Here is a 13,600-nt window from a genome sequence, read left to right on the forward strand (position 1 = left end):
CCGGGCCACAAGTTGGAGACCCTTGCAATCACGTCAACATTGCAATGGTTTTCAGCAGGAAGTGGGCAAAAATAATCAGGAATTGATCCAAAATGTACCCTAAAATGAACAAGGAAGTGACCTAAGACTTTATCTTTTTTAAATCATGTCACAGATAAACAATTGAAAACTTGGGCTGTCAAACGATTTAAATTTTTAATCGAGTTAATCACAGCTTAAAAATTAATTAATCGTAATTAATCGCAATTCAAACCATCTCTAAAATAGGCCATATTTTTCTGTAAATTATTGTTGGAATGGAAAGATACGACAAGACGGATATATACATTCAATATACTGTACATAAGTACTGTGATGGCATTAACATTATTAACATTCTTTCTGTGAAAGGAATCCACGTGTGACTTTGTATATTGTGACTAAATATTGCCATCTAGTGTATTTGTTGAGCTAAACGAAATGTTTGAATTGAGTTTGGCCAAAGTCTGAGCATTATTTTGCATAGCTATTTTGATTGGGAATGCCAGTTCTCTTTGCATTGAGCACTTCTCTTTTTGTGAACATTATTTTTTTTGAGAGATAGGAATATTATTTTTGTTGTGCTTTCAGTAAATGATACTGTAGCGACTTAACTTTTCCGCCCAAATGCATGATGGGAAGTTGGGCAACCATGACCGTCAGTGGTGGCTGCAAATGGTATACTTTCTGTGCGTTGTGTTCAATACGAGGTGTTGAGAAAAAGATAATCTCCTATCATTCTTCCCCACGTGGCTTGCCACAGTTGTTATTATTGTTGTGCGACTCCAATGAATGCCTGTGCCCACTCCACTCTCAATATACATAAAACGGCGCCATTGTAGTATGTTTGCAACAATGCGTGAGTGGGTCGTTCCGCGCTTGCGTTAAATGCGTTAAATATTTTAACGTGATGAATTTTAAAAAATGTATTACCGCCTGTTAACGCGATACATTTGACAGCCCTATTGAAAACAATAAAGATTGTGATGTTTTAAATCAATTGGACGTCTATCATTGTCCTTGGAAGCCAAAGAGTTCATTCGGGGTCACTTCCTCGTCATTTAAGTGCACGTTTCGGATCATTTCCTGTTGATTTGGGGGCATTTCCAGGTGACTTCCTCTTGATTTTGCGTCAGTACCTGTTAGCATTTTTTTGTCCCTTTTTCTGTCTGTTCACCGGCTGCCATGGACGGCGCTAGACGTCAATTCCATTTTGACAGGGAGGAAATGAATGTGACCGAGGACACAAAAGTGAGCCGAGTGCAGTGGTGCACAAATCTCGATGTCAAAATAAAAGCATACGTTTCTGTAGGCACAGTATAAATGAGCTACAGTTGTGTTCAAAATTATAATATATATTTATATTATATTATTTATTATAGTAGATAAGTGTTTTTGCAAGTTTGACATTTATTTTTCATCCTGTTTATAATCATATTAAATGATGACAATGTCAAATAAACAAATACTACTGAATTAACCAAAAATACTTTTACGAATATTTCAAATTTTAGGTCTTTCTGTGATTACTTCATTGACAAAATTATTCAACCCCTTAACTTACTTTAGTACTTAGTACAACATCCTTTAGCCGTGAAGCATAGCTTGACACAAGTTTCTTGCAGTGATCCACAGGTATCTTTGCCCATTCCTCATGTCCACCCACAGACACTCTCTGCCCACCCAAAGAAAACTGGATGTACAGTAGTACTAACGGCAGTCTGGGCACCGCGTATGGTGTCCCATTCATATAGTACTGATGTGTTCTAAGTTTTAACCTTTGTGTTGTTACCTCCTCTTTCACCTTAAAAATAAAATAAAAAAAGAAATGAAATGTTGATTTTGTTCCTAGGGGGCGCTAGATACATTTACGCATATTTTGTTTTATTTATTTATTTATTTATTTTTACATTTTATCAAAATTTTCACCACTGTTCACCTGGCTGTTGAGTTTGGTGAGTTTTGAAGCATTCCGAGGTGGTCAAAGTAGGGCTCAAAGCGTCGGCGGGAAAAGAATGACTGCTAGGGGGCGCTACATAGTGTATTTGGAATTTTCCTTTACACCAGACATGTCCAAAGTCCGGCCCGTAGGCCAAACGCGGCCCGTGGTCAAATTTCATCTGGCCCCCAGCCTCTGTCATAAAATCAATAATGTCTGGCCCACACACAGACTTAATAAATTGGTCAGCAGTACTGCTACCAGCATATGAAGTATCTTACACACTAAATGCTACTCCTCATTTACCCAGTAAAATGCAGCAGCACTCTAAGCAACATTACCCCGTGTGACCCTTTATTCCCAATTTTCTAAAATGGCGACAATCAACAACAACAAAAAAGTTGACTGCGACGGCCGACGCTTCAAGGAAGAATAGGTGGAAATTGGACTTTTTTTTGTGTGTTTTTTTTTTTCGAGGATCAGAAGCAAGTGGGACAATCCACATTAAAGAGGCAAACAGCAGCAGATGTGCCCATCATCAGGTCATCAAATCCCCCTTAACTTTTATTTTAATATATCAAACCGAACAGAACAACCAACTCAAAAAGAAAATGGAGGGAAAAAAAAACATGACGAAAACCTCCCCCCCGTCCCCCGAAATCCCCAGCACATATCTCCGAACCCATGTATGGTTGTTATAGTTTCCTTTAAAGGGGAAAGGAACAAAGGCTAAATAACAAAAGTGTACATCTATATTATGAGGGGTTTCAGGCATATTTCAAAAATGTATATCAAGATGACAATCTGTGCTCCTAACATATAACAAAAAAGGGTTCCAAGTATTCTCAAAGCACCCAGACGATCCACCGAGTGTCAGTCTAATTTTACTATTCTTCACTAAAATACGCAACAACTGTCTGCCTCATTTGCAAAAAGACAGTCGCTGTTTTTAAAGATTTCAATGTGAGGCGATATTACCAAACAAGACACGCTGACATGTACGACAAGATTACAGGGAAGATACGTAGCGAGAAATTTAAGCAACTTGAAGCTAGTTCACTTTCAGAGCAGCAGTATTTCGCAAGAGCCCAAGAGTCGAAGAGAACACCACAAAGGCTAGTTGCGAGATTGTTGAAATTATTGATTAAAAAAATAATAAAGCCAATGTGACACACAGAATGGCTAGCTAAAATTTGCTTAAATATATTGTTCTACATAAAGGACGTCAGCCAAGGTCGGCCCCCAATTTTTACCACACCAAATCTGGCCCCCTTTGCAAAAAGTTTGGACACCCCTGCTTTACACAGTATCAAACATTGCACCTGTCTTGACCTGCCTGCCGATTTTGGTGCATTTTGAAGCATTCTAAAGGGGTCAAATTGAGCTCAAAGGGGCTGTGGAACAAAGAATAACTATAATAATAATAAAAACGAGGAACCACAATAGGTTATCTAAAAAAACATTTTCACTTGCATGTCGATACTGTTCAGTTATGGATGTGTTCTAAGTCAAATAAAATCAAATCAACTTTTATTTGTTTAGATCACATCACAGCAACAGTTATCTTAAGGTCTCCTGCATGTTCCTAGAACAAGAACCAAGCAGGGTGAGGCAGCATTTAGTTATTATGCTCCTCACCTCTGGAACAAGTTACCTGAACGTCTGAAGTATGCTCAAACTGTTAGCCCCTTTGAATCAGGGCTAAAAACCCTTTTGTTTAGCACTGCATATCCATAACGGTCTCCAGCAGCTGCTCACTGTGTGTGCCAGGTACGGGGAGCTACACGATATAAAATATAATGATGCTAAGAGTGTCGTCATGACCGTAAGATCAAATGGGGATAAACATATGGTCTTCCCTGACTTTAAGTTGGCTGGTCAAGAATTAAAGTCCTGCAGTCAGGTGAAATATCTCGGCCATATGATCACCGACACGCTGACAGACAATGAGGACATATTTCGCCAGTGCCGTTCGTTATATGTCCAAGCTAATATCCTTTCCCGTAAATTTGGTCACTGCTCGGATGAGGTCAAGGTGGCCCTTTTTAAGGCTTATTGTACACCACTCTACACTGCGCATCTGTGGTCTAATTATAACAAAGGACATTTCCAGAGACTACAAGTGGCATATAATGATTCACTAAGAATTTTGTTAAAAAGGCCCAGATGGACCAGTGCTTCAGCAATGTTTGTAGCAGCTCGGGTGAATACCCTCCAGTCTGTTTTAAGGATATACATGTTTAAGTTTATCAGTCGTCTGAATGGTTCAGAAAATGTGATTGTGTTGGGCCTGACCAACATTTTGTACAGCTTTACACGCTACTTGTCTCGGTTTTGGAAGCACTGGTATACGTGCCTTTTAAATGTAGGTTGTTAGGAGACCCAGTGCTGTGTTATTGTTTTACCATTTCTTTATTTTATTTTGTCTTTTAATCTATTGTTGTGTTGTTTTGTTGGACCTTGAGTCTGTTAATAAAAATCTATCTATCTATCTATCTATCTATCTATCTATCTATATATTTCAATCTACTTGCTTTCTATTCCTCTTGTGCTTATCTCCATTGCTGATTACAATTATTATTAGTAGTAGTAGTTTTTGTTTTATTCTTATTTATTTTTATTCTATTTGTGATTAAATGCGATTTTTATGTATAATTTTATTTCCTATTTTGATTGTCTTGGTTTTTACATTGTATTGATTTAAATGTGATTTTTATGATCTTCATGTGATGTAAAGCACTTTGAATTGCCTTGTGTTGAATTGTGCTATATAAATAAATTTGCCTTGCCTTGCCTAAGGAGAAAACAAAACATGTTTTAAGGTGCAGTAGCCCTACGCTGGATTTCGCCCTACTTGAGCATTGTAACCCCCCAGGTAAGACGCCCACCCACAAGTGGCCCACCCACACCTGGCATCCTGGTAACACTGCATTTCAACAAGTCAACATTGTGATGGTTTTCAAAGAATGCTGCCGGGGTGCCTAATCAAGTGGCCACTAGGGAAATTGCCTAATTGGACTCGCCGACTTCTAATGATCCAATCAGGACAGACGGGCACTTTTTTAAAAATCCCAGGTCAGGGGTCGATCTTCTTCTTCTTCTTTGCTTTTGCCGAGCAAACCGAACCCAGCAGCAGCAGCAGCAGCACCGTTCGACCCGAACCAAAGCAAAGCAGAGCACTCACCTGACCCGACCCGACCGGACCATGTCGGGACCTTCTGGGTGGACGGAGGTCTGGCTTTGGGTCACCGCCGTGATTCTAGTCGGCCTCGGCACAGCGGACGGAACCGGCAGGGATAGGGACGCGCGATCAGGTGCTTCGGGGTTCTTCCCGGTCCCCGTGTGGAAGTTTACGGCAGGTAAAAAAGAACTAACGCGGCCAAGTTGTCTCCCGAGTTTTCTCGCCGAACCCGTTTGTGTGCTTCAGTGTCAGGACGTGAAGGTTCTTTGGACCTGGCCCGGCCGCAATTCCGCTGCAGCAACGCGACGCTTTGGCTCCGTTTGTCACTGGTGAGACACGCCAAAGCAAGACTCTCAGGTGAGTCCGGTCTAATCCAGTGGCGGACTTCCGCTTCGGTCGTGAGCGGGATTGAGCAACTCTTTGCTTCTGCCCGCATGCAGACGGGATTCGGCTGCTGGCGCTGCCCGACGGCTCTGACGCTTCCGTTCGGAGGTTCGGTCCGGTGCTGCTGCTCCGACTGCCTTACAGCAGCGAGTACCTGCGCCTCCAGGTACGTGCGTGGGTTTGTTCACGTCTTCACCTCCATTGACGGCGATAGACGTCCAATCGCGTGGCGTCATCCAAGGGTGTAGGTTTTGTCTCAACTTTGGTGGGGACTATAAAACGGCATAACCTGCACGTACACTTTTTGCTGGGGACGGGACATTAATAATACCAATTGGGTGAACTGGAGTCAGGGTTACATTTCTGACAAATATGAACCTAATTGCATAGGCGGAGTTTGACTTTTGAGGCAGGGGGGCACAACATGTTGATGACCCTGAAACGCAGTGTCAGCAATAAAATTTACAAGAATATTTATAATAATAAGTTGACAATGAGGGGTTTTTGTTTCCCATCATTCTTGAGGGGGATTCTAAATCCGGCTGCTTAGGCAATACTTTTCGCCAAGATCGTCATCCATTGAATATGGTACGCCCGCCGTTGTCGTGCCAATGTAGTTATCCCAGTCAAAAATTGTTCCCCCTGGATGGAGTTATATGGAGGTAGATTTGTGTCTTTATTATTCAATCAAAAAAAAAAAAAAAGTTGCCTCGATCAAAATATGTATTTTCAATGAAAAAAAATCTTCAAACTAAAAAAAAATCTGAATGCAAAAATAAATTGGAAACTCAAAAAAATGCACGTGAAAGCTATTTTTCTTTGAATTTTTTTGATTGGGGTCAAGTTTTTTGTTGTTGTTGTTGATTGAAGCATCTTTTTTTGATTGAAGTAGTATTGATTTGTGTTTGGGCCACGTTTTGGCTAGGACGTTGTCTTTATTCAATCAAAAAAATAAGTTGTTTCAGGCAAAAAAACAAAACAAAAACAAAAATTTTTTCAAAAGGAAAAATCATTTCAATCAAAAAAAAAAAAACTTTAAAATTTCAAATATAGAAAACGTTTTTGAACGCGAAAAAATATTTGACGTTTCAAAATTTGCATTTGAACACTTAATTTTTCATTGAAAAAGTTTTATTTGATTGAAGCAATCCTTTTTGTGTTTGGGCCATATTATGTGTAGGACATATGAGTCTAAATCATTCAATCCCAAAAAAACTTGCTTCAACCCAAAAAAATGTTTTCAATCAAAGAAAAAAAATTTAAAAAATAAAATTGCCCTGCCCTAATTTTTTTTAAATTATATGCAATGTAAATGACATTCTAAGGTGCTAGTCACATGATCTGTTCGAAAAATAATTTTGACCCATTATCAAAATATATTGTTTTGTTCATTTCATTCATTTTTGTTGCAGTTTTATTGCTTTACACCTTTTATATATGTATATAGGAAAGTCAATTTCATGCAGTTATTTTTCAGCCACCAGTGGGGGCCTTGGCCCCCCTTAAAATCCGCTTACGCCCAATTGATAGGCTAAACGATCAATGCAAAAATAAATCTATTATACTAACGTTCATATGTCTTAATTCAATTACCGTACACCGTTCAAACTTTTGTTTTCAAAAACTACTAAAGAAGCATTTTAAAAACCAGAATAAATGTCTTGATTTTATTTGTGAATTTTAAATTGCAATAATTGAACGCAAGTTAAATTATATTAACACTCGCAATAAATACAAACTTGTTAACTATCCAGGAATGCAAAAAAAAATAAACATGGTCAGGGAATAACCAAAATAAAATGTAGCCTTCCTTTAGGTAAAACGCTAATGCTTTTGTCGACAAGCACTGCAAAAATAAAATAAATAAATAAAAAAATTAATTAAAAAAAAAAAAATTAAAGCTCGTTTGGGCTGCTTTAAGACCACATAAGTAAAATAAAAAGTGATAACAACTAGGCCTGTCGCGATAACAAATTTTAGTGTGCGATAATTATTGTCATAAATTATTGCGATATGCGACATTATTGGCCCCCCCAATTTTTTAAAAAAACTAATTTACAATAACACAGTGAGAATACAGTATATATTAACAGATCAAGTACACCCATTTAAACGCAATAAATATTTACTCTTAAATTCAAAAATACTTTTTAAGAACTCATAACTAAAAACAATAGACTATGCCTCTTAAGTAAAAAACAACAATATTGATACCGCACAGAAACACACAATAAATAAAGTGTGTTTAAAAAAAAAAAATTGCACTTAATAACTTAAGCATTTAGGCAAATGAAAACTTTTCCCATCATAGCTTCTGCAGTGTTCCATAGGGTTGCAACGATACAGTTAAGTCACGGTTCGGTACGATTTTTGATACGGGGGACACGATTTTCGATCCGATTCAATACATTTAATGCTCTGTAAAAAAAAAAAAAAAAAAAAAAATTGTTTCGGGTTTTTTTTTTTTTTTTTTTGCTAACGAGCAAAAATTAAATTGCCATCATATAAACATGCATTTTAGTGCATAATATTTGTTATGCTATTTATTTACTTCTTACTGATCTCAAAAAATTTGTATAAAAGTGCTGAGAACAATCTTTACTGTTTGTAAAGTGAGCCAGGGCACACTGTTGACTGCTACAGCTCTCTTAGCAGCTAGGTTTACTACATGAGCAAGACATCCTATTTGTGGTCTGAATCCATCTGTGTCACGTACTGAATTAACAATATTTGCAACATTATCCATAGTCACTGGTATGGATTGATTTGGCGATTTCATCGATGTAGTATATGGACTATGTGTCCCATAATCACTCTGGGCTCACGTAGCCAATAGCATGGGACGTAGCACATCTAGTTTGCCATTTCATGATATCTAGTGTGTGGGCGCATTAAAAAAGTTGGCAAACGCCGCTGAAGTCACGTCTGCTCATTACTACACAACACCAGCATATGACAATCGACTTTCATAAACAGGCAGAGTTTGAAGCACAGCGCTCTTAATTTCATTCAGCTGTTCGTTGTCAAAGCGAGGTTGTTCGTAGCAGCCAAGTCGGTAACAATGTTTAGGCGGACTTCGTTGTAAATATCCGGTGTTGTGCCGAAAAATAGCTGCCCCGCGTGAAATGTCACTCCTGACGGGAGCGCCCACACGTCAACAACACCGGCGCGCCGTAGATGGTCCACAGTCACTCCGGAGCACTGACGCTGCCGGTATACGTTGAACAATAGGATATAATGGGAACAATTGGCTCCGGCGCTAGTTTTTGCCGGACCTGGAACGAAACGAAGATGCATTTTGCGCAGTTGGTAACGAGGAATCCGAACTTTTAACAGCATGCTTGCTGCACGCGCGCACGCACGCGAGGCGATAAATTGCAGCGGAAAAATTACCGCCTTCATTTTTATTTATCGCGCGATAAATGGAATTATTGCATATTGTGACAGGCTTAATAACAACAAAAAAGTGGCTGCTGCTGCTGCTGGCCGGAAAAAAAACCTAATATCACTGCTCTTCGAAAGGGGCGGAGGAGGCGGCATGTTTCTGACATGTTGTATAGGTCATCAGCCAATCAACTGTATGTTTGTGTGTGTGTGTGTGGGGGGGGGGGGGGGGTGGACTGCACATTCAGCAAGTGAAAGGGGTAAATGTAAGTCTGAACATACTGAAAATGATTCCCTTAATAATAATAATAATAACTAAAAATGTAAATTACCTATATAACTGAAGTCATGAAACATGAAATCATGCAAATAAGGTTGCTTAAAAGTTGGTGGGGACAATTTGAGCTTCCTTAAAAGTTGGTACTGTTATGTCCCTACCGTTCCTATGCAAACCTAAGCCCTTGGCGTCATCTCATTCCTGTTGTGAACTGACACGAGTTTCCCCACTAGTAGACGTCCAATCCAGGGGCGTCACTAGGTTTTAAGAACGGGGGTGGGGGGGCTTTAGCTCTCAGGAGATGACCAGGATGTGAATGAATGTAGCGTACAAGCACAAAACTTCACCAGCTAACAAAGACTGATAATTTTTTTTTTTTTTTAATTAAAAGGGATACAATTGCAAGTTAATTGGTAGATGGAAGCATCAAACCATGCAGTCTATTTTTAAAGGGAACCTCGGACTTCGACTTGTAGGCTCTAATAAGCCACATTTGTTCTTATACTAAAATGTTTTTAGAGAAGCATAAAATATTGCCATTGATTTAAAAATCTATAATATTTAGTACATGTATTAACCTACGGAGGGCGCCATGTTTTATGCAGGCCAATGGACGCTAGGGATGATGACGTAGTTTTTCACTGTCACTAGACAAACACTCCCGGTTTACTCCAATTCCTTCTACGCAGCGAGACGTTCAACATGTGCGCACATCGGTTAAAAGCGGCGAGTGCTTACTATGTGTTTTTATTGAGTCTTTTATTACATTTTCATTGCCTCAAAATACTTTTTGCATGTGTTTCCCTCTTATACTTTTAAGCACTGTTGTCTTGTGGCAGCTTTAAAGTGGATTGATCTGTTGACGTAGCATATTTAAACCACCCTTATTTGATATTACGTTTAAGTATTTTCTTAAGGCATCTATAGTATGTTCTGTCCAAGGACGTAGGTTTGGTCTCAACATTGGAAGGGACGATATAACAGCATAACCTGCATGTACACTTTTTGCTGGGGAATGGGACATTAGTAAGACCAAACGTTTATGATTAAATTATTGAAAAGTGGTCAAGGCTACATTTGTCACGAATATGAACCAAACTAATTGATAGGCTAAATGATCAATGCAAAATAAATCTGTATTGACTTATCCTAACTTTAATGTGTATTGGTTCAGGTGATACAACGTTCAATTCAAACCTTTGTTTTCAAATCTACTAAAACATTTTGAAGTGCAAGTCGCTTTATCAAAATAATGGGAAGTTATCCAAGAATGGGTCCACTTCTGGGGGACACTGGAGCACCCCAAGACTCAAAGTAAAATATTGTAATATAAAAGTGAATGAAAAAACGAAAAAGAATCAGAAATCCAAGGGCCGATCTTACTTCTGAGTCATATTAGACTACCCCAAGACTTGAACCAAAGTACTCTCATAAATTCTGATGTGTGATTTAATTTCAGTTTTTCTTTCATGTCAGTTCATGTTCATGTCAGTATCCTTTTGAAGTGGACCCATTCTTGGATAGCTCTTTTAATAAATGGACTTGCACTCTGAGGTCACTGCATTGCATTACCGTAATGCACATAATGCAAACAATGATCCAAATGAGGGACAGCTAGCTTGACTTCATTGGCTGGACTGACCGCAGTAGTATAGCAGGTTAGCAAGTTCACACAGTTTGTCATTCTAACTCTGATGCTGGTCGGACTTTCAGTAGCAAAATTAGTGGCGTTTCCCCCCACCTCCACAACATTAACGTCTTTTTACATTACTTGCAGTGGCTGCTGCTAAGCCTGTCGCAATATGCAATAATTCCATTTATCGCACAATAAATAAAAATGAAGGCGGTCATTTTTCCAGTGTGATTTATCGCCTCGCGTGCGGCAGGCGTGCTGTTAAAAGTTCGGATTCCTTGTTACCAACTGCACAAAATGCATCTTCGTTCCAGATCTGGCAAAAAATAGCGCCGGAGCCAATCGTTCCCATTATATCCTATTGTTCAACGTATACCGGCCGCGTCAGTGCTTCGGATTGACTGCGCCCATCTCCGGCGCGCCGGTGTTGTTGACGTGTGGGTGCTCCCGTCAGGTGTGACATTTCACGCGGGGCGGCTATTTTTTGGCACAATGCCAGATATTTACAACGAAATCTGCCAAAACATTGTTACCGACTTGGCTGCTACAAACAACCTCGCTTTGACAATAGACAGCTGAATGGAAATGAGGAACACTGAGTGGCAAATTAAGAGCTCTGTGCTTCAAACTAGTCCTGTTTATGAAAGTCGATTGTCATATGCCGGTGTTGTGCAGTAATGAGCAGACGTGACTTCAGCGACGTTTGCTAACTTTTTTAATGCACGCACACACTGGATATCATGAAATAGCAAACTAGATGAACTACATCTCATGCCATTGGCTTCGTGAGCCCAGAGTCAGGGTACCCGTGGGTTATTAAAAGTATTAAAAAAGCATTGAATTTAGTTTTCCATTATTAAAGGTATTAAAAGTATTAAATTAGCTGTCGTAAGTCTGGAATTTTTTCACCGTGGTTTTAATTTTCAAGAACATCTCAGTGCATCCTAAATAATATCCGTGACGATTTTTTTTTTTTTTTTTTTTTAAATCCATAACGAAGATGACGTGTAGAATTTTTACGATGCACTGCACCTCGTGCGTGCGCGCCGTTAGCATCATTAGCATCAACATCATAACAGCAGGCAATCGCACAGTACTGTGTGCTAACGCAAGGAACTGCTCAGATGCCTTAGTTGTTATGTTCGACGAAAGCCTCAACAAGACAACCAAGTCCAAACAGTTGGACCAGCATGTGAGGTATTGGATCGGCGACCAAGTCGCATCCAGATACTTTGGGTCGCAGTTTATGGGTCATGCGAAGGCAGTGGACCTGCTTAACATTTCAAAGTAAGTTGCCAATTTCTCCAATTAAAATGTGTTAGATGCAATAATGTATTTCTGCACGGTTTGCCTTTCGAATGAATGTGAATTTCGTAGTTTTAAATCAAGAGTTAGCCATGTTCAATGGGGTATTGGCAGGTGCGCTAGCCTTAGCATGGATAAACCGGAGTCGTAGATTCATCATCACTCTCAGATACACAACACGATTGACACGGTCTATTATTGGAACAAGTGCGGGGTAACGTTGATCTGAATAACATGGCATGGTGATAGGCAAATTATAATGTAGGTGATAGTAAAACACCTCCTGGTATATTTAAATGTTTTTCTTGATTAAATGAGAGTATGGATTTTCTGTATCTGATTAAAAGAAATGTCTTCAATAGCTAACAAAGGATTAACATGTGTTTTGTATACTTCTTGTAATGTGATTCGAAAAAACGATTACCAAGGGAAATGGTCATGTGTAGCTTTTTTATTTTGTGGTTATTAATGGTAAACTACCTACATTTAGTGGCTGTTTTTTAAACTTTCACTGCCAATTGCAAGCACTTTACAGTTAAGGTGGCCAACTTGAAAGTCACCTATCTACCACTTTGACTAGGTCCTCTTAAAAGAGAAACCTGTTGTATTGCAAATGTAATTTCTGAAGTTGCTTTACAATAACAGTGTAAAATCCATTTTATCCTGGGAAAAAGAATTCTGAAAGACCTTATATTTAAACGTTTTAATTGTATCTTCGATAAATGTGCATTCTTTTGTCAAACACACTTAGTAATTGAGGTTAAATTTGATGTTCAGTACTTTATTTTTTTAATATGATTCAATATTATCTAAATAATGGGTGCGAGAAAAGTATTAATTTTCAGTTGAAATGGCATTAAAAAAGGTCTTAAAATTCTTGAATTTAGATTTATCAATCCTGGGGGGACGCTGTAGAGTGATTATGGGACACGTAGTCCATATACTACATTGATGAATTCTAAACTTTCATGACTGAATGGAAGTTAGGAAGGCCAAATCAATCCATACCAGTGACTATAGATAATTTTGCAAATAATGTTGATTCAGTACGTGACACAGATTGATTCGGACCACAAATAGGATGTCTTGCTCATGTAGTAAACCTAGCTGCTAAGAGAGCTGTAGCAATCAACAGTGTGCCCCGCCTCACTTTACAAGCAGTAAAAATTGTTCTCAGCCCATTTATGCAAAACTTTTTCAGATCAGCAAGAAGTAAGCACATAAATATTATGCACTAAAATCCATGTTTATATGAGGCAATTTAAGCGTTGCTCGTTGGCCCAAAAAAAAAAAAAAAAAAACCCGAAACAAAAATATAATTGTTTTTTTCTTTTTTTCAGAGCATTAAATGTATTGAATCGGATCGAAAATTGTTTCCCCGTATCGAAAATCGTACCGAACCATGACTTAAGTGTATTGTTGAATCCCTATGGAACATCATTGCAGAAGCTATGAGGGGAAAAGTTTTCATTTGCCTAA

At 38.8% G+C, this 13,600-nt stretch overlaps 1 protein-coding gene across 1 annotated transcript in view; it reads left to right on the plus strand.

Moving 5' to 3' along the window:
- The first annotated feature begins 5,047 nt into the window (after positions 1–5,047).
- The window catches only part of LOC130905868 (mucin-17-like), a 37,319-nt gene continuing 28,766 nt past the window's right edge, over positions 5,048–13,600 (plus strand). Inside the window, exons 1-3 of the mRNA XM_057819616.1 lie at positions 5,048–5,316; positions 5,385–5,495; positions 5,579–5,688. Of these exons, the coding sequence (XP_057675599.1) occupies positions 5,163–5,316; positions 5,385–5,495; positions 5,579–5,688 (375 nt within the window). The 5' untranslated portion in view covers positions 5,048–5,162. The remainder of the gene's footprint in view (positions 5,317–5,384; positions 5,496–5,578; positions 5,689–13,600) is intronic.

The sequence above is a fragment of the Corythoichthys intestinalis genome, chromosome 17 (genome assembly GCF_030265065.1).
Source record: "Corythoichthys intestinalis isolate RoL2023-P3 chromosome 17, ASM3026506v1, whole genome shotgun sequence".
In the NCBI taxonomy this organism is placed as follows: domain Eukaryota; kingdom Metazoa; phylum Chordata; class Actinopteri; order Syngnathiformes; family Syngnathidae; genus Corythoichthys; species Corythoichthys intestinalis.